At 39.1% G+C, this 19,015-nt stretch overlaps 1 protein-coding gene across 1 annotated transcript in view; it reads right to left on the bottom strand.

Moving 5' to 3' along the window:
* GRHL2 (grainyhead like transcription factor 2) overlaps positions 1-17,887 on the bottom strand; it is a 53,808-nt gene extending 35,921 nt beyond the window's left edge. The window contains exons 1-6 of the mRNA XM_054274778.1: positions 17,775-17,887; positions 12,396-12,585; positions 9,388-9,455; positions 7,449-7,833; positions 4,894-4,946; positions 1,561-1,717 (exon numbers count right to left, since the gene is read on the bottom strand). Of these exons, the coding sequence (XP_054130753.1) occupies positions 1,561-1,717; positions 4,894-4,946; positions 7,449-7,833; positions 9,388-9,455; positions 12,396-12,585; positions 17,775-17,887 (966 nt within the window). The remainder of the gene's footprint in view (positions 1-1,560; positions 1,718-4,893; positions 4,947-7,448; positions 7,834-9,387; positions 9,456-12,395; positions 12,586-17,774) is intronic.
* Positions 17,888-19,015: the final 1,128 nt, after the last annotated feature.

Here is a 19,015-nt window from a genome sequence, read left to right as displayed (position 1 = left end):
ACAATTGATTCATCATCTGTGTCCCTCCACAAACCACCATCACAATCCTTCATGCACTCTGTGACCTTCTGCATTCCACCTATAAAAGGTGACCACCATCACCACCTCTTTGTCTCCGTGGCACGAGGCAGTACACACCATGGAGGAGTCCTGGGTTATGCCTGTATATACTGGCTGGGCACCAGGTGTGTGTGGCTGGCCAGCTGACTGCTAACCAGAACTGGCCATGCAGACTGGCTTTTCCACCAAGGACAGCACTAATGTTTTTATGAACCACTTACAGGGAACTTGTAGAGGTTTAATACCTTCAAAACCTCTTGCCCCTCTGTTAGCTTTGGATGGAATTGGCAATAAATTCAACAGTCACTTGAGTAGAGCCCTGGCAAACAGAACATGATTGTGAAAGCTGCACAGTTTCACAATCTTCTGTCAACTACATCCTCCAGAAGGATGCGATCTCACCTCTCCTTTATAATTTCCACCCTTCTGCTGCCACAGCTTCAAAACTCGTGTGGCAGTGCACTGAACCAGGTATATGAGGGCTGGTTTTCAGTCAGAGCAGTGACCTCCTGACTCCTGTTTCAGCTCTAGAAGTGCTAGAGCTGGAACCACAAAATGGGAAGGAATGGGTGGCAGCGAAAGAGATTGTACAGCAACAGAGCAGTCTTACATCGGATTCAGCCAACAGCCTCCTGTCCCAGGGAAACCAGGCTAAAAATTAACTGCTAATTCAGGTTTCCAAATCATTGCCTCTGTTTAGGAAGAGTCTCTCTAAACTTCATGTATGATAGAAACATATAGGTTGTTGTTTGCTTCACTGCTCACATTGACTTTCATTGCTTCCTTTAACTAAAGTCACAACATTTTTAGAGAACTTCATGTATTTGGATGTAAACATTTTTGTGGCCTCATACATTTGCAGCCCTGACAGCTTCAAGGTAAAATTTACAGGGCTCATTGTTCATTCCAAAGTTACTGGGTTAGGATTCATCAACTCAAAAGCATTACCAAGGAAATGAGGAGGTTCGTTTACCAGGTAGATGTTGCTGAATACACAAGCTACAGTTCTATGCATAGAATCTAAGATGCAAATAATTTATTTTGTTACATTTCTGTGTGAATGTCAAGTGAAAGCTCACACTTAGAGACAATGAAAATTATTTAAAATTTATGTCACAAAGGATGGATTCAACTCTTCATGTTTTCTCTGAAATGCACTGGAAAGCAGCTGATGAAGTGCACCAGTAAGTAAAGATGGACTACACAAAGTACATGTGGCAGATCTTGGACTTCTTTGCTTTATTCATAGCAATAAGTTCACCAGTGTTAAGTGTAGTGTCTGTGTAACCACCATTCTGCCAAACCATAAACCGAGGCTATCATTAACTCATAAGATCACACACTGAAAAAACTGGACATCAAAACATTTGTTACCATCAATAAGGTGTTATCTCTGTCCTTCCTCCCCCCGCCAAAAAAAATTAAATTAAAAGCCAATCAACCACAACCACATCTATCTGCAGAGCTACATTTCCATCTAGGAAAGAAATGGGTCCATACCCTGACTTTGCTGATGGGATGCCGGAAGCATTTGTTGTCACCCGTCTCGCTCAGGGTGATGGCGTAGAACTGTCCTTTGTTCAAGTAGGTCATGGGCCCTTCCCCTTGCTTCTGACGCAGAGACTTGGTAGCTTCTAGTGTGTATTGAAAAGTGCTGCTGAAAAGAGAGAAACACCCACAAAATCCATATCACTTTCTCCTTTTTTATTATGTAATTATTGCATTGAATAAGGCATAAGAAGCTAATAACAAAATTCCAGGCAACTGTGACATAGCAATTTAAAATTGCAATTTTCTTTTTTTTGACTTCATCAGATCCCGCAATCAAGCGTAAAACTATCTGGACTGTAAGTTTCTTGGATCAAAGGTACTATCTCTGAAAGGAACCATTATGAATTATGAGACTGTGTACCTCACACTGACAGTGTCCATTACCAAGAGGGGATTCAGTATGATTTGCAGAAAATCATCAACTCCACAGACATTTAAACTTAGAAGAAAGTTGCAGAAAGAGAAATAAATAAATAAATAAATAAATAGCTTTTTTTAAAACCCAACCAGAATAAAATGAAAGATATTGCAAAAGATGAACATGAAAGAATGGAAAGTCCAACTGCTACTTTCAGCACAGTTCAAAGAAGGAATACAAAGAGAATGGACAGTAAGTTCATTTGTTTAAAGACAGCAAATCAAGGTTTTTATAAGCTTTCTTTTCAAAATTAGTCACACTGAATGAAATGCCTACATTTAACTTTATCTTCAATCAAGTAACCTCCCTTTAGAAAAATGTCAGGCAAAAAACAGCTCTTGTGTTGAAATTTTAGATTTTAAAAAGACCCTCCTTCATAGAAGAACTTTCGAACTTCAAAGCACTTCTCAAACCATGAAAAGTTAAGGCTCCATGAACTAGTGAACTGTTATTTGGAAACAATTCTCACTGAGCCTCTTCAGCCACAACCTCCAATAATGGGCTTGAACAATAATCCAATAAAAACGATGCCTGCAGCTCCTCACATTCTCTTACATTAAAATAATGCTGATCTTGTAAAAAAAATTTTTTCAAACTGCATAGGAACCTTAATACAAAGTACTCATGAACTAGAGATACAGTGGAAGCATTTTCACAAAGGTTCTAATTCAGAAAAGTATTTAAGCAGTGCCAGAGCAGGACCAAAAGGAGGAATATGTTGGTCCAAAACAACAGTGTATCCCTAACTTTCTAATTCAAGCAAATACTCTAGATCATCATAGTGATGATCATCGCTGCCATAGCGATATAGAAATAAAGGGAAAACAAAAGATATTTTAACTATCCAACAGGAAAAAAACCCACAACAAAACACGTAACTAATAATTACATTTAAATCCCCACTTGAAGAGAAGGTAGAAAAAACCCAACAGACCCAGTCTTTCCATCCAAAAGGAGGTTCAGACAGCTTAGTATCAATTATTCAGTTTAGTTGCAATCATTCAATCAAATGAAGACAACTTATAAGTCCTTCTTAGCTTATAAATTGAAGTCCAGCCATTTTTCTAGTTGCTTAAAAGTTACAAGTCAAAGCAAAACTAAGGTAATAAGCAAACACTCATCTATACCTATCCAACCCATCGATGGCAGCACTGGTGCTTCCACACAGGGCAGCTGGGGCCACCATGAAGGCTCTTCCATGCAGCAGGAAGGCACTGCCCCTGTCCTCTGTGCAAGGGAACAGAGGCACTGCCAACACTGGCAAGTGTGGACCCATCTGAGTGGACTGGAAGAGCTACACCAGCAGTGCTGCAGAACCAGCATCCCTCCTGCTGCACCACTTGTCCTATAGATGGACCACCCACGAGAGATAGGGGCACAGCCTTGATTTAGCATCACATGTAAGGACTGCAGATTTTGTGCTCAAGACCCCTTAATGACACACATCAAAGCACAGTGAGTGTCCTGGGAGATGTGCCTCAAAACCTCACACCAGACAAAAGAACTAACAGTGATGTGTGCTGAGAAGGGCTTAGAATGATCAAAGTCAGACACACACACAATGTCTTAACAGAACTGCCTGCAGTCTGCCACAGGCTGGTCTTCTGTTCCTTGGCATTCTGTATGTTTCAGTCAAAAAACATAAATCCCAGACACATTGCACTTGGCCAGTTTTGGAGCCTCTGTGTAGTGCCATTTCAGAATTTTCTTCTTGTTTTCAGTTGGCAAGCAAAGCATGCCCTATAGCAGGAGGATTACTCTCACTCTTAAAACTTATTGCAGTCACTCAATTATTGTAATACTGTAATGAACCTTACCATGAGTCTCAACTAAACCCCTCTGTAGTCACTAAAAGATCTTCTAGCAAGATTCCAATTACTTGCATATTCACCACTTCTTTTTTCAATCTGAAATTCTCATTTCTGAGCCTTCCACTTCCAGGTAAACTAAATACATCTTTCCTGGGAGTTTTCTTAATGTGCATTCAGAGGTTTCATTCTTAATGTAACCTGGGCCATAGCATGAAAGACATAAATGTGTGAGATTTGTTAACAATACCAATGCTTCAGGAGTCAATTTTACAAATGTTCAGTGTAGTAAGTGAGCAGCCTTTGCTAAATATCAGTTTCATATCTTCTGACTATATAATGATTCAGTTCTGAGCTCACTGCAGTTAATGATTGTTTTAACATTCCTCAGGAAAAATATCAAGCTGTAAGGAGCCTTCACCACAGTCAGAGCCATATGCCTAATCCACAAAAACTACATAGGCAGTTCCTGACTCTAAAGTGAGAGTAATCTCTCAGATATAAACAGAACCCTTCATAAGTATGAAATAAAGCATCGGTTTAAAATCTTTAGTGACTGCAGTCTTTCCTAGATAAAGGGATTCTGCAGTGTTTGCCCATGCTACATGCACATTCTTCTGTGCTTAGGCAGAACAGTATTCTTTTCAAACTTTAATTTTTGAAGCTTTTTCTTGAAGCTTTTCAACTGTTCTGGACATTTGACTTGTGCATTCTGCAATCCTGAAAAGATTTTTCATGACCTGGTTGTCAAAGCTATACTCCTTTACCTGGGGAACCTCTCAACAGTTTTCATTTGCATATCTTGGGTGGGAGGGCTTCAGAGGGATTATGAGTTTAAAAGAATGCTGAGGGAAGGCAACAGATGAAGATATAAACTGTCCAGATCTAAGAGTTAACATGAATGGGAGAAAAAGGGAATAATGCTTGGCAGCATCAAGGGAGCCTTGCAGATACCCCAGGGGGAAGAAAGGAAGGGTGGGAAGTGGACACAGGCAGCTACTCCTCAATACATTCCTGCCTGATGCCAGTCAGCCCACTGCAAAGCTTATGCCATACCTTGTTTGTTCATAAATATATTCTTCAGCCCCCACTGACACACTCCGATACTTCTGAAAAATAAGAGCAATTAAATATTCTTTGATAAAATCAAAATGCAAATACCAACAAAAGTGCAACTATGTTTATTTAAAGATAAACTCAGAAAAAAACATCAACCCTTTAAAACTCAAAATATCTAAAAACTAAAGTGGATATTAATAAGCTAGTCACATTTTATATAAAAGTTAAGAGGTTGACATTGTAAAAAACATACAATGATGTTGTATGGTTTTTTTGTACCTAACCTCAAAGAATTTGTTTATACTATAGAGAACTAACAAACTAAGCACAGCTAAACAAAAAAATGAAAGAGATTGGAGCAGCATATGTATAATTGTTAAAATTGTAACAAAGAACACAGCAAGCAATTGACCAAAGTGTCCACTACCACAGCAATCTATAAAAGCTCAGCAGTCCTTCAGTACAATACAACTAAGTCACTTCATAAATGTTTTGAAAGCATTCCTAAATATGTATTATAATGTGTTTGAAAATTGAGTAAGTATTAGACCAAGTCCAAACCCAGTCATTCTCACCAGTACTTAGGAAATACTTTGCAAGCACTTATGAAAACTAGCAAGAACAATTGCCTTCCTACTTCTAAACACTAACTTTGCCTAAGTTTCTTTTGGTATGTTTTGACATTTTGCCTTATGGTTTCCCCACACTTGCCCCATCCAGCTGTGCCTACACGACAGTGGCTGGAGGAGCAGTCAGAGCACAGCCAGGCTAAGCACATTCTGGAGTTTGGGCAGGTGAGAAAAACAAAGGGACAGGCTCGGTGCTGAGTGAGGCTGCAGCAAGGTGGCAAAGCTCTGACTGCTCCCATGTTACATGCATGTGAACACTTGGGGCTAGAAGGCCACCAACAATGGCACACAGCTCTCCTAACAACTAAGGCTGGGGACATAAAGTTAATTGTCCAGCGTCCTTTGTAGAATTAATAACAGAGGTGAAGATGGAGAGGAGTGAGTGCACTTAGAAAACCACTCCACCCACTTTTGGCAAGCAGATTTGAACTGATTCTTTCTCCACAGACTGCACAGAAATCCTAGATGGCAAGTACCCACCCTGTTATTATCCAATCATTTTAAAAACATGTAACAACATATTAAAAAAAAAAACATGTAACAAAGTTACTATAACACAAAATTTGGGATGCAAAGCCAACATGTAGGTGTAAAGTTTCTTTTTACATCCAAATTTAACAAGTTTGCAGGTTTGACAGCTCTCTGCACAGGGCAGATGTTTGGGAACCTCTCAGCATCATGTCCCAGACCAAATCAAGGGAATGGAATCACTCTGCTCCAGCACCACAGGGAAAGCCATGGGTATGGTACCATAAGAGCCATTTACCAGTAACACATAAGAACTGCCAAACTAATTTTGCTTGATAATGCAGAACAGTGTTTCTAATCCAAGGTTTGGTTCTACTGATTTTACAATGGGAAGCTAGATTTCTTCATTATTTATTTAGTTAGTTGACCTACATACGTTCTTTATCTGAAAAAAATTTCACCTCCAGACACCGTGGATCTGTGTCACTCATGGAGACAATGGACTTTTCTATACTACACAAACACACAGCAAATTTCTCATGTACTAAATCAGGGCAGCTCAGTCTTAATATAGCTTGCCTTGTACTTTTGTTATGTTTACAATTTTGTAGAGTTGGGAGGATAAAAATCCTAGGGGAGTTTTACCATCTAATATCTCTAATTATTTGCAGAGGTACTGTCAGCTTTAAATTGTCTTTACCTTTCTACAATTCCAGCTTGTTTGCCTTATTCTGCAGCAGGCAAAAGCAGCCAGAGGGTACTCACCAAACTAAAGCTGACTGTAAAATTACTTTGATTGTAGCATAACTGTAAAATAGTTAAAAGGAGCCCTCCTTGCCTTTTTTCTCCTCATTCCTGTACATGTACACACAGTTGTTCCTTGTCTGTTAAGTTCTCTGCTCCCCTCTATTATTCTAATTCTTCTACCTTTTCTCACTTGCTTGTGTTGCAGAATAGAGCTTAGTGCAACAAACAGCTTCTGAATAAATTACTTGGGTTTTTATCCAGCAGCAGAGGCTGTTGCTACTCATTTGCATTTTCAAAAGAACATCTAGAATTTCCCTGTTACAAAGTGGCTATTTCTTACTATTCTGAAGGCAGATCTTGTTAATGGTAAATAAATCTTCTTTCAGAATAACAACTATCTTCTACTTGACACAATATCCCCAAAGACAAAAAAAAATTATCAGTGTTTATTATTCTCAGAAATTTGAAAAAACGTCTTTGTAATTGTCTTCTGAAATGCCTCATGATGCTCCCCTTTAATCAGAGCACAGCCTGATGGAAACACAGCAAGGAGTAGAAATTAATTTGTTGAAACAAGCATCACTATTCTTCTAATGGCTCTTGTGGACAGTTCAAATCTCCTTATCTTGTTTACAAGCTCAAATATCCTTATCTTGTTTACAGCTTTTTATTGCATTCTTAGATGCTAATTTGAGGTGAAAAACTTACTTCTGTTCCTCCATCTTTGAAGGTGTCGCTGTAGGTACTGTCAGGAGTACTGCGCTGATCATCTTTAAGATAATTTGTGTGGGGAGCAATGTTGGACACTTCGTATGGTTCAAAGATAACACCTCGGTGCTCCTCATTTTCTCCTCTTGCATAGTGTGTTTGTGGGGTCATAAAAACAGGGGTGAACTCCTCTGCTTTCACCACAGTCACTGCAGACCCTGTGATGGGTGTCGAGCTCCCAGACACATTTGTGGTGTATTCCCTTTTGGATGAATCCAAAGGATCTTGGTTCAAGGAAAGGTTAACTGGCACTGTCTTCAGGACTTGCACACGGTTCTCGCCCCCACTTAAGTTATTCTGAGCTTCCGTGGTATTAAGACAATTTCTGTGAGACAAAACCAAAATATGTTATGAACTGTACTGACAGAGGAAATCTCCTCCTTAAATAGCTTAATGGTCTTAAATGTCAGGGAAGGAGATTTTTCAATTCTGATAAGCCACTGCCATAAGAAGTAATACATTAACAAATACTAGGCAAAAGAAATTCTGAGGCAAGCAGAGGTCCAGAGCTCTTTAACAAATGGGGAAAGATAATACATTTGATTTGACTTGTTACAATAAATTCTGGGTATTTAGGGTTGCTCTTGCCTTAGCTTATAATTTGGATGCAAAATCAATCCAGCAGTACAACAGCCTTTAGACACAAAATAAGAATGAAGAGTAAGGCAGGGCATGGATTACTCACAGTAGATATTTTGCACATGAAACAGGCAGAATATCAACAGCAAAATTCATATGCAGATGGCATGCTCTTCCAGGCTGTTGACAGGCCACTACTGTTTGCTTAACTCTGGTAGCAATGCTGTTCTAAAAGAGCAAGCCCAGGAATTCCATTGTAGCAGAGTAGATCAGTAACTATAGTGGCTGCAAAGTAACCTCAGCAGCATTCCCACATCTACCCACAGTTGCTGTTGAAAGCAATCTGATTGCTGATAGTAGTTACACTGATATAAAATTGTTAACTCCTAGAACTTTCAGTTGGTATAACATTGCTTTGTTTTCAACCCAGGAGAAATGCTCTGACACTACCCAGTGCCCAGTTCCTCTCTCTTGGCTTTCCACTGAAGGCAAATTTTGTCAATCACACTCAGTTTAGGAACTGAACATCAGGAATTTCTCTGGTTTGCACAAGAAAAACTGTCCAAAAACCAGTTCATAGCCTATTTTGAAACAGTAAATTTATACTACTACCTATTGAAACAATCACCTTATGAACAGCTAATGGAGACCATCTAAGGCTGTCACAAACTAGCTACATTGAAATAAACCTTATATAGCTCATCTCTGTCATAATTTTATATGGAGATACTTCCAGTATGTAAAAACTTCTTTGATTCTAAAAAAATATACACTCTTTCTTTTCTTTTAATAGTAGGAGGCAGCTTCCTTTGACTCAAGTCACTTTTAGCCTACAGAGAAAAGCTGAAATCTGAGGAGTGAGAAAAACATTCTAAGCAAATGATTTTAAGAGTTACTTTATTTGCTGGGTAGATCCTAAATGATGTTAAATAAGACTCTATAAATGAGATTACTGAGGCCAAACTACTCACTTTTTGCCCTAAAACAAGAAAACGAAGAAAAACAGCCAATAGCCAACTGTCAAGATAATCTGATTTTACCAATTTCAGCAGAAGCAGCAAAACAACACCACCAAATAAAAGCAAGGAGTGAAACTCTCAGCTACCTTCCAATGAGAATACCATCCATTTTTTCTAATCAATTGAAAGTAAAAAGGAGTAAAATGTACTTCCCAAAACAGCCTTCATTCTTTGAACTTTTGAAAGAAAACCATCAACGCCTCAGGCTCTCACAGTTCCTTCAGTTCACAACTGATCAACACTTTCAGTAGTTGGGTGTATGATTTTGAATAATACTGTACCTTTTATCTTGGTCTTCTTGATTATCACTCACTTTGTTAAGAGACAACAGCCTTTTATCTCTGGGAACCTGAGAACAACACCAGGCATGGGGTCAGGTAAATGCAACTGTCAGGCATTTGCAGCTTCAGACTGCTCTACTACAACAACTAGAAAAATGTAACTCTATCAGTGTTGTCTAGTTCACAGATGCCGGAGCTGTTTTTCTTTGGGTGACTGACTGTAAACAGAAAGAAAATTTCCAAAGACCAAAAAAAAAAAAAAAGAATTGCTTTCTTTTCTAATTCTTGGGCACACCAGTTAGCAGCAAAGGGCTCTTCTTTATGTTATATCTTTTGAATATCAAGCTAGGCCAAGCTACCTCAAAATCAAAGCTCATATTATTCCAAAAACACACACACACACTTTTCACTGAATAAAACAAGATGAGAAGGAAGATACCGTGCCTTGATGAGCTGTGCACTGAGACCATTTTAGCTCAGACAAAAAAGGCTTTTCAATTAAACCATAAGCACCAGGTAAGCCCTCCTGTTAGAGAGAAGCCTGGAGAGTGCAGGACTCACACTTGGAGAAAGTTTGTGGATCTTTCCCTTTCTTAGTATGGGGACAGGTCAGGACATGCTGGTATGTCATCAGAAACACTGACTTCTGCTTTGCTGACTGCATCAATAGCTACGACAGGTAAAAACCCAGTCAAATCTGGCCCCTTGACAGACTCAGAATTGACATCAAGTGACTTTAAAGATTTGAATTCCCACACACCAGTGTCCTGACACCAGCACAGATATGAAAGCACCAAGGGAAAAGTTTCTGTCTTTACCATATTTTTTCTTTTCTTGCTGAGCCATTAATTTGGCTTCTAAAACTTCTAATCTATCTTTTGCACAAGCCATATCCAGTCCATTGCAGCAATTAACTCAGGATTAAAAAGCAAGAATAGACCTATGAATGGGCTAAAGCCATGCTTTTTACTTTTAAATATTTTAAAGAAACATCAGAAAAATATTTGACTTTAGAGGAAAAAAAGTATTACAGTGCACTCCAGTAGCCAATGATAACATCAACAATAACTGCAAGACAGCAGCACAGTCACAGAGTTCTATCCAGAGTTGTTCTTTCTTTTAGGAACATCCCCTTTTCCTATTAAGCATCCTGCTGGCTAAAATACAATTTTCTTTTATTTCTTTTTGAACTGGGATAAAAGCCACAGTTTACATATGCTGATTCCCCTTTTAAGATTATGTGTTTTTCTCTGAATGATGTTCTAGGTTTAGGTAAATATCACTACAAGGAAAAGGAAAAGTTAAAAAAACATAGACAGTTAAATTCTAATAATTCCTATTGACTGGACACAGTAATTCAAAAATATTATCCAGCATGTTAGAGCTAATGAGCCAGATTATAAATAAGGACAATTCAAGAGTCTCGTGCATTGGAAGTCCTCTACACTTCCCCATTACACCACAGAGGTTAAGTTTTAAGTTTGTGCTTGGGAGTATCAACAAGACTTATCATTTTATCCCTATTTAAGACAAAAATAGATATGATTGAATGCTGGAAATGGTTTTGAGATGTTAATCTGACCTTATTCCATCTGAACCCCAAGTCTTTAGCAAATACCTGGAACAAGGAGCAGATATGTCTTTTAGAACATGGTTTTGAGAAGGAAAAGGGGTATTTTCTGGTTTTATTACAAAAATCCATCAGATTAATGAACTGCTACATACAAAGGTATTACTAAGACAGAAGCCAATACTCCAGATGCTCATAGACATCATGAATTTTATGAATCCATATTAATTTCAAAGACTCTGGCACTGTGGTAACTATGTCAAGCAGAGAAAAGGACCTTTTTTTCTTTCTCACTGGGAACAGTTTTCTCTACTGACAACAACACACAAAAACAAGGAATACAATCAGCAAAGCAATTAAAACAATATTTAACCATAAGGCTGGTATATGACATCTTCCCTACAACCCCTTCTCCTGAACACTCAATTAATGTCACAGAGATTAAAAAGAGGAGTCCATTCATTAAAGCATTTATACTTATAAATACTAAAAGAACAGATTTTTAATTCCCATTCCTGTTACTTCTTCATGAATTACAAGGGGACCTGGCATTGCTGTACTGGCTTTCACAGAAGATCATCTGTCCAAGGCAGCCATAGCTGATTTCAGGGGTATGGAGATAGTTGCAGTGAAATGAATATCACATTCTAGTGCTTGGGAGGCAACACTGATGCTGTTTGCAGTCTACCAAGGGGTCAGCATGGGCTTCAAAATTACATTTTTGCATTACACAGAGATGCATTCTCTAGGATTCTCCTCTGATTTCAGCAAAAAATCTCAAACATAGCTTTACTTAAACACTATGAAATATATATATATTAAAAAAAAAAAGTTACCAAAATTGCACGTAAAGCCCTGGGTTTAGAACATGACAAATTGAAACTACATCAGTGCTTTTCCTGTAAACTGACTTAGATCTCTGGCTCTGCATCCAGCTTCATTTCTGTCCTGCAATCTGCCAGTGCAAGGGCTAGCCCTCACTGTGTGTTTGTATACAGCCTACTGCAATCATTATACAAACAAAAATAACATGGGAAATTGTCAGATGAGAGATACCCCAGTTAAAGAGCAAACTAAAACATGTGTGGAATGAACCAGAAAAGCAGATAAATGTACAGATGGACAAGGCCTCCCCTTTTACACTTAAGTATTTCAAGTATCATCCAACATCCTTGCAAAGGAAGAACACTATGCTCAAAAAAACCCCATGGTATAAAATTTAATATGGGAATTCTGAGATTGTTTTTTTTCCTCTCCAGAATTAAATACATCAAAACAGTTTCAGACAGGCTTCCTATAACATAATGGGTATATGATGGGAACCTTAGAGAGAAAAGAAGATGCAGTGACTTTTGTCTTTGAAAACTGGTTGTTTTGTTGCCTCTTAAGAGTGGTCCCTGCTAGTGCAGCAGGGAGGGATAATGACAGAATTACCTACTTTATAATAGTCATACAATAGGCCAAGAGCAGCAGCACTGTCCTCATCACCATTTATGCTCATCATAGCCTTGGTAGCTGCTGTTAGGGGATTCTCCAAATACGACTTCCAGGCTTCATCTTCACTGGTGTAGGCTCGTCTGGTGTTGAATGAAGTGTCATTTGGCACTAAGGCCACAAGTCGCTTGTTACTGCATAGACAGGAAGAATAAAATTGTGATCCAGAAGGGATTACTTTATTCACAAGGCATGGTAAAGAACATCAAATAGCTCATTTAAAGTTATATGATTACATCAAGCAAGCGTCTCTGTATTACACTTGGTGACATAAATATTTATCAGTATTAGCTATCTTCAGTCCTTAAAAAAAATTCAATTGCGTGCAGATCTTGTGATAATAATTCAAATTTATTTTTGCTAATATACAAATAGAGTTACAAAAATATTTTAAAACTATTTGGAAAAAAAATGAAGCAACAATATAAGAACACTCTGCCCCAGTACTCTTGCTATGTGTACACTTGATTAGGGAAAAACCACGACATTTAACTGACATAAGACATGAATGAAAAACAAGAAAAAGCATCTAATACTAATCTAGGGTTCACCTAAACAGAGTATAGTTCAGGATTTATTAAGCAGGTACACCTTAAAATTAAGCTATTCTCTGCTTTTAGAATGCAACTTGTCAGTAATTCCAGAGAAGTTTTTTGTACCAGGACATGAGCAATAGGTCCAGTGGATGGAACAGAAGTAAACATATTTGGTCTCAATACACACTTTATCACTCACCACATCTAATTACAAACCCATGGTAACACACACAAGACCATTAGCGAGTGGCATTTGCAGCCAAAGCAGTTTCCTCCAGCCTGAAAGTGGTACAAACTGACCAGGGCCCGTGTATACTGCATGAGCAGCTACTGCACCACAGCTATGGCTGAAATTTCCAGTATAATGGAAATATAAATGAAGATAATAGCACCTCCTTTTGCAAACTGTTCAATAAACTTATTGATAAAATAACCGCATTAAAAAAAAGTTGCATAAGATAGTAGGCAAACAGATTAGGCATGGAAATAGTGGAGTGAGGAGTGTGCTGCTCCATGGGTGTTACAAGAGCACTGTCAAGGATTGTGGCTCAACTTAGAATTATGACAACAAAACTTTTAACATATTACACCTTACAAATGCGAAAGTTGCAGAGATGGTATTGTTACTAAATATACCAACTGGTAAAACTAGTAGTTATCCTGGTGACCTTCATAAAACACTTTTTGCCATGTTCCACATAAAAGCCAGTTTAGTAGTCAGCCTCCTCTTTCTGTTCTGCCTTACCTGCACCAGTGCCAGCTCCACAGATCTAACCCAACCAACTGCTGCTGTTGCACAGAGAGTGGCATTTAAACTGTGCAAACAAGACTTTTATTTGTTTTCCGAAATAGGATTTGATAAAAGCACAACTGAACCCACACAGTAAATGCTCTCAGATGCTGGGAGCATGCCTTGCCTGGCCCCCAAGCTGCAATGACCAGCACCTTGGGGTAGCACCAGAACTCCGCTGTGGTGCAAATCCAACCTGCAAAGTGCGTGCTCCAGGGCTTAAGGAAGAAGAGGGGGATGGTGGAGATTATAATCTCTATGGTACAGAGCACTGTTTACAAGTTTCTTTATTTAATGAAAAACAAAATAATCCATCTGGTACACAGAGCACACACAATTTTATGAGCTCTGGGGGGGAAGAGAGTATTTCATACCTTCATATCAGAAAATACAGCCAATTACAGTACTGGTTCTATTTTCCTTTCATGTAAAGTAACTGGATTTTTGAAAACTACCTTTTTGTTTGGTTGGTTTTTTGTTATTGACAACACTTCTGCCTGGCCTTTCGCTGAAGATTTTTGTCTTGTTTTCACACATACATTTATGTTGTTACAGGTTTGCTTCAGCAAGTGTAGCTGAGCATAAACTAGGAGTCTAAGGAAATACAGAGGCAACTGCTCGGTCTGCCTGCCTTTTCAATACCTTATTGTTAGCAACTCAAATCAGATTTGCAACAGCCCTGCTGTTTGTGCCAAAGGTAGCTGAGGGCCTGTTTCCACTCTGGAGTAGTCAATTCTCCCTGGCTCAGATGCAATTATTCCAAGCAAGGATTCTCCTTTCCTCAACAAAGCTCCCCTTCAGCTAAATCTGGGCTGCTTCACCACATGGGCAGCTGCCCATTGCAACGCACAAAATCCTGCTCACCCTTCCTCCTGTAGCAATCTTCCCTTAAAATCAATAACTGCCTTTTGTTCTCAGAGAACTCACAGTGTGCAACAGTCATAACTGATTTATGAGCACTACAGTCAGACAGCACGATCCCTTTAAAAACACACCTTTTATGACTTGGGCTGTGCTTGTCTGTAAAAATGCTGGAGGGGAGGAGTCAATCTCTGTTGCTCTAACTTAGCCAAGATGATCTCAAAGCAATGACCAGAGTGCAGTCTCTCAGAGGTGAGCATCTGATTGTCTTGGGGAGAAGCCAAAGCAAAGGGGATAGGTGCTGTAGAAACAGCAACTCAGTAAGTAAGCAGTTGAGATGGTTGGAAAGGCACAAGTGCATAGACCTAGAGCCTTCCCAACATCTCTTCAGAGCATGTTTTTTTTCTAAAACTCAGGTTTTCACGTTTGAAAATGAAGTATCTGTCTCCTCTGCTTTGAGAGATGGTCTCCAGCATAATCAACTGCCACACTCATTGTGTTTACTCTGCAAACAGACTGAAACAATAGCACTAAGAAAAATAAAAAACTTCCTCATCACCCCTATCCCTGTAATCAGCTCTGCAGGAGGTTAATGGTCAGAGCTAATTATCATGACTTAACATAGTCAATCATTTCAAAGATTATAGCCAAAGTAGTCAGCCAAAATAATTGGGCCCACTTAAACAAAACTTCTGTATTAAATAAGGCCGTTTGGATGAGAGGGAGAGTTTCTCTGAAGAAATGAGACTTGTGCATGCACACACATTCCTTTTTGCACAACTGCTGAACCTCCTTGGACGATTTCAGCTAAATGTGACAGAGCAAAATCCTCCATAACCAGAGGAGATAAATACACTGTATTTTAATATACACCAAGAAAACCCAGCATCCTAAGTGAGGCTCCACACAGATAAGCTCCCTGATCTTGTCAGTCATACTTCCATGCCAGGGCAGCCCCAGCTGTTCCAGCTGTGCAACTGATGACAGCTGGCAGCTGCTAGGGAGGAAAGTGATTCTGGTGGTACCTGGACCGTGTGGAAGACAAAGGGTGACACCTACAAGTAACAGCAATCCCACTGTAGAGCTGCCCTGACCATCCCAGAGGACAGAAAAGCCTAACTTGGAGCCTGCAATTAGTAGATCCATAGATCTTTGAATCTTATCAAAAGCTGAAAATCCATCAGTGACCACATCCACCAAGAACTACACACTTGAGGAAAAAAGATAGGCCAAGATTGCAAGACTCCCACTCAACCTCACCAGCAACACCAGCAAATACCTGCTGTAGCCCCAGGCACACCTAAAAACCTGCAAAAGAGCAGAGAACAAGAGCAACGCCTGCTCTGCCCATTCCCCACCCGGGCCAGCCCATCACTGCTCTATCTGGGAGTCAGGATCTGTGCTAACCAGAACTGGGCGGGACACGCTGGTACAGGCTGAAAGCGCGTCCTCATTTTATCGTGGAGAAAGAGATGAAGAATTAAGATACTTTGTATCTAAAAAGCAAATGTTTCCTTTTAAGCTACCACTTGAGCTCCTCATGAATGCAAAATGTTTCCATCGTATTATGTCAAACAGTAGTAAGTGTGCAAGAATGAAAAGTATTTACTGGCCAATGGTCTAGCTAGGAGCCAGATTGATCTGACACGGGAGCATTTATGTCAAAACTAAAACTTCAGACGGCCTTTATATTGCAAAATCTTTTTTTCTCTCCACTGCTTAGTAGAGATTTTCCTGTTCATACCATCCAAAGTGATTTGTGTGTTTTCACAAGACATACATAAATTTTCCAGATTAACAGCAGTTACAGTGATTTTTTTGAACTTTTTTATAATTAAGACTATAGACTTTCACAAAATCTATACAAGTGTAGCATATAAATAAAAAGATATCCAAAACTTTGTTTCGTTTCAGTTACTGCAATGTGAATTGCAGAGGTACATTGTACTTAGCATCAATAATGCTAAATGGAAAAGGCCAGCCTTTCAAGCTCTTCCTCGGATTAAAGATAATGAACATCCAAGAGCCAGCCCTTGGGGCTACAAAATCCTACTACAGGCAAATTCTCACCCAACTTGATGCAATTTGCGAATTAGCTCACAATGAATCAGAACTGCCAATTAACACACTCATGAACAGTCGTAAAAGGCTTGGTGACCAGAGCTTCCTTTTTATTCAGAAACAAGGTGTCCTGCCTGCCAGTCCCCCAAATCCAGTTTTGATGCTCAAGATCTTTCTTTTGAATTTGCAAAGCTCAAGCAGCCCTCAACTTCTCAGCTGTATCTGCCACTGAACATAAAGCAGACTGAGGCAGCCATGCTGCATCAAGTCCATCTGCATCCTGCTGCATCATTTGCTCAGCATTACATTGTAATCCAGTTGGAACTAGTGGGAAAGAAAGCCTCTTCCTACCTGCCCCACATCTTTTGCCTTGCTCAGGAAATTCAACCCTGAAATCCAAAGCAATTGTTTAAACTGCCAAGGTGGGCACCCAGCCCAGGCATTTCCATTTTTAACTGTGGGGTGTTGTTTTGTTTGTTTTTTTCGTTTCTTTTTCTTTTTTTTTTTCTGACATTGCATTTGTTCTTAAAAAAACAAAGTTAAAATCAAGATGCTCCATGAATATACCTGCAGACTGCTTTATCCTGTGACAATGCAGGAAGCCTTTCCCCTCCCTGCAGAGGCTAGGTGCTGGATGGGAACACACAAGCAATGTGTGTGAGGCAGGAGAACGGGAGAGGTTCCAATTCCCAGGTTTCAGCCCAGGCCTGGCCTGCCCATTCTCACACAGGTGAGACAAAAGAGCACCAGGCACTTCTGCACACATTATCTGCAAACTGTTCCTTCAGGAGAAGGGATACAAGGCTTTGGTCCATACAGGTGTTATAAAACATCCAGAAATTTTAGCACTAGTCAAATAACCGGAAAAGGCAAGACAGACCCACATCATCCTTGTTCCCAGCCCAGCACATCAAGGTCATAGGATATTTATCATAAGCTCCTTGTTAGTTCCATGATAAGAAGGTGGCCAGGGCAAATATCTGCAATCTGCAAATGCTGGGAGAAACAAATTCTAGCAAAACAAGATTCTAGCAAAGGGACCACTTCTGTTGCCACACAGACATGCATCACACACGCCAGGGCATTCTGGTCTTTCCTCCAGTGCAAAGTCAAAGAAATGGTGAACTTGTAGAACACCCATGTTTCATTTGGTGTGACAAAAGGTACAGGAGCACGCTCCAGACACATCCAAGAACCACAAAATAGAGCAGAAGTTCCCCCTCCAGTTTTGACACAAGAAAGAAGATCAGAGTATGATCACGCACAAATATTTCAGTAGTTCTCAAACCCTCTGTAAGTTTATTTTACATTTACACAAATCTTAGTTCAGCTGTAAGACAACTATAAAACAGATCTAGAACAGATGTTCATGCAATTTGTCTTAAAATTAATGCACATACATATGAATTCACAGGCACAAAATGAAGTACTATGACCATTTAAAATGCAGGACAGATCCCACAGAAGCTGCATAAGTTCAACTTCAGATTCCAGATGTTAAACTTCTGCCTGAAGTATAAATCAAAGCTAGTCCTAGCACTTTAAACCAGTTGTTTCAAAGATTCTACTGTTTGTTTTGGACCAAGTTTACTACCTTCAGAAAACTACTTTGCCTACTTGACATCAAGTTAAAAACAAAACAAAAGCAAAAAAACAAAAACAAAACAAAATTTAAAAACTAACCAAACAAAATACCACCAAAAAAAAAAACCACCCCACAACTTGTGTGGCTCACTGCAAGTTTTGATTTATTTGATTAAAAAAAAAAAAAAAACACCCCAAAACTTGAGACTCATCAGGATTTATTGCCAAAGGTATAATTAAATAGTCTCCAATAATACTGTTGTTTCAATTAGATAACAGGGTTCCATTAAAACTACAAAGGAGCATAAATATTTAATGAACAGGAAAATTACGGCCCATGTTTCTCAGCATTATGTCTTTCATAGCTGACAATCACATCATTCCCAGCACAAGAGATCTCCAAAATGTACTTAACCTAATCCAGTGACTATATAAATATAAAAATGAACTGAGAGTGCAGGAAAAAAAAAAAAAAAACAAAACACCAAATCATTTAGACCACCGGGAAACAAAAAGGTAAGATGCCCTCTGGCCCACAAGTCCATACCAAGGAAAAAATTCCCATTAAAGAGATTGAGTAATTTTGCCTTCTAATGAATGCAAGTTTGGGACTCTTGCAATTTTGGGACAATTATACTTTTTGAGCACAAGATGAATCTGAACAAGATTACACACGTGAAATGATTAAAAGAAATTACCATTACTAAACAGTCTGAGAGGAAGTAAAATAAT

This window comes from Melozone crissalis, unplaced genomic scaffold, assembly GCF_028551555.1.
Source record: "Melozone crissalis strain CALT ecotype California unplaced genomic scaffold, PUWL_Pcris_2 ptg000002l_1, whole genome shotgun sequence".
NCBI lineage: Eukaryota > Metazoa > Chordata > Aves > Passeriformes > Passerellidae > Melozone > Melozone crissalis.
The sequence above is the reverse complement of the archived record's forward strand: the minus strand, read 5'-3'. Positions and strand labels throughout refer to the sequence as shown.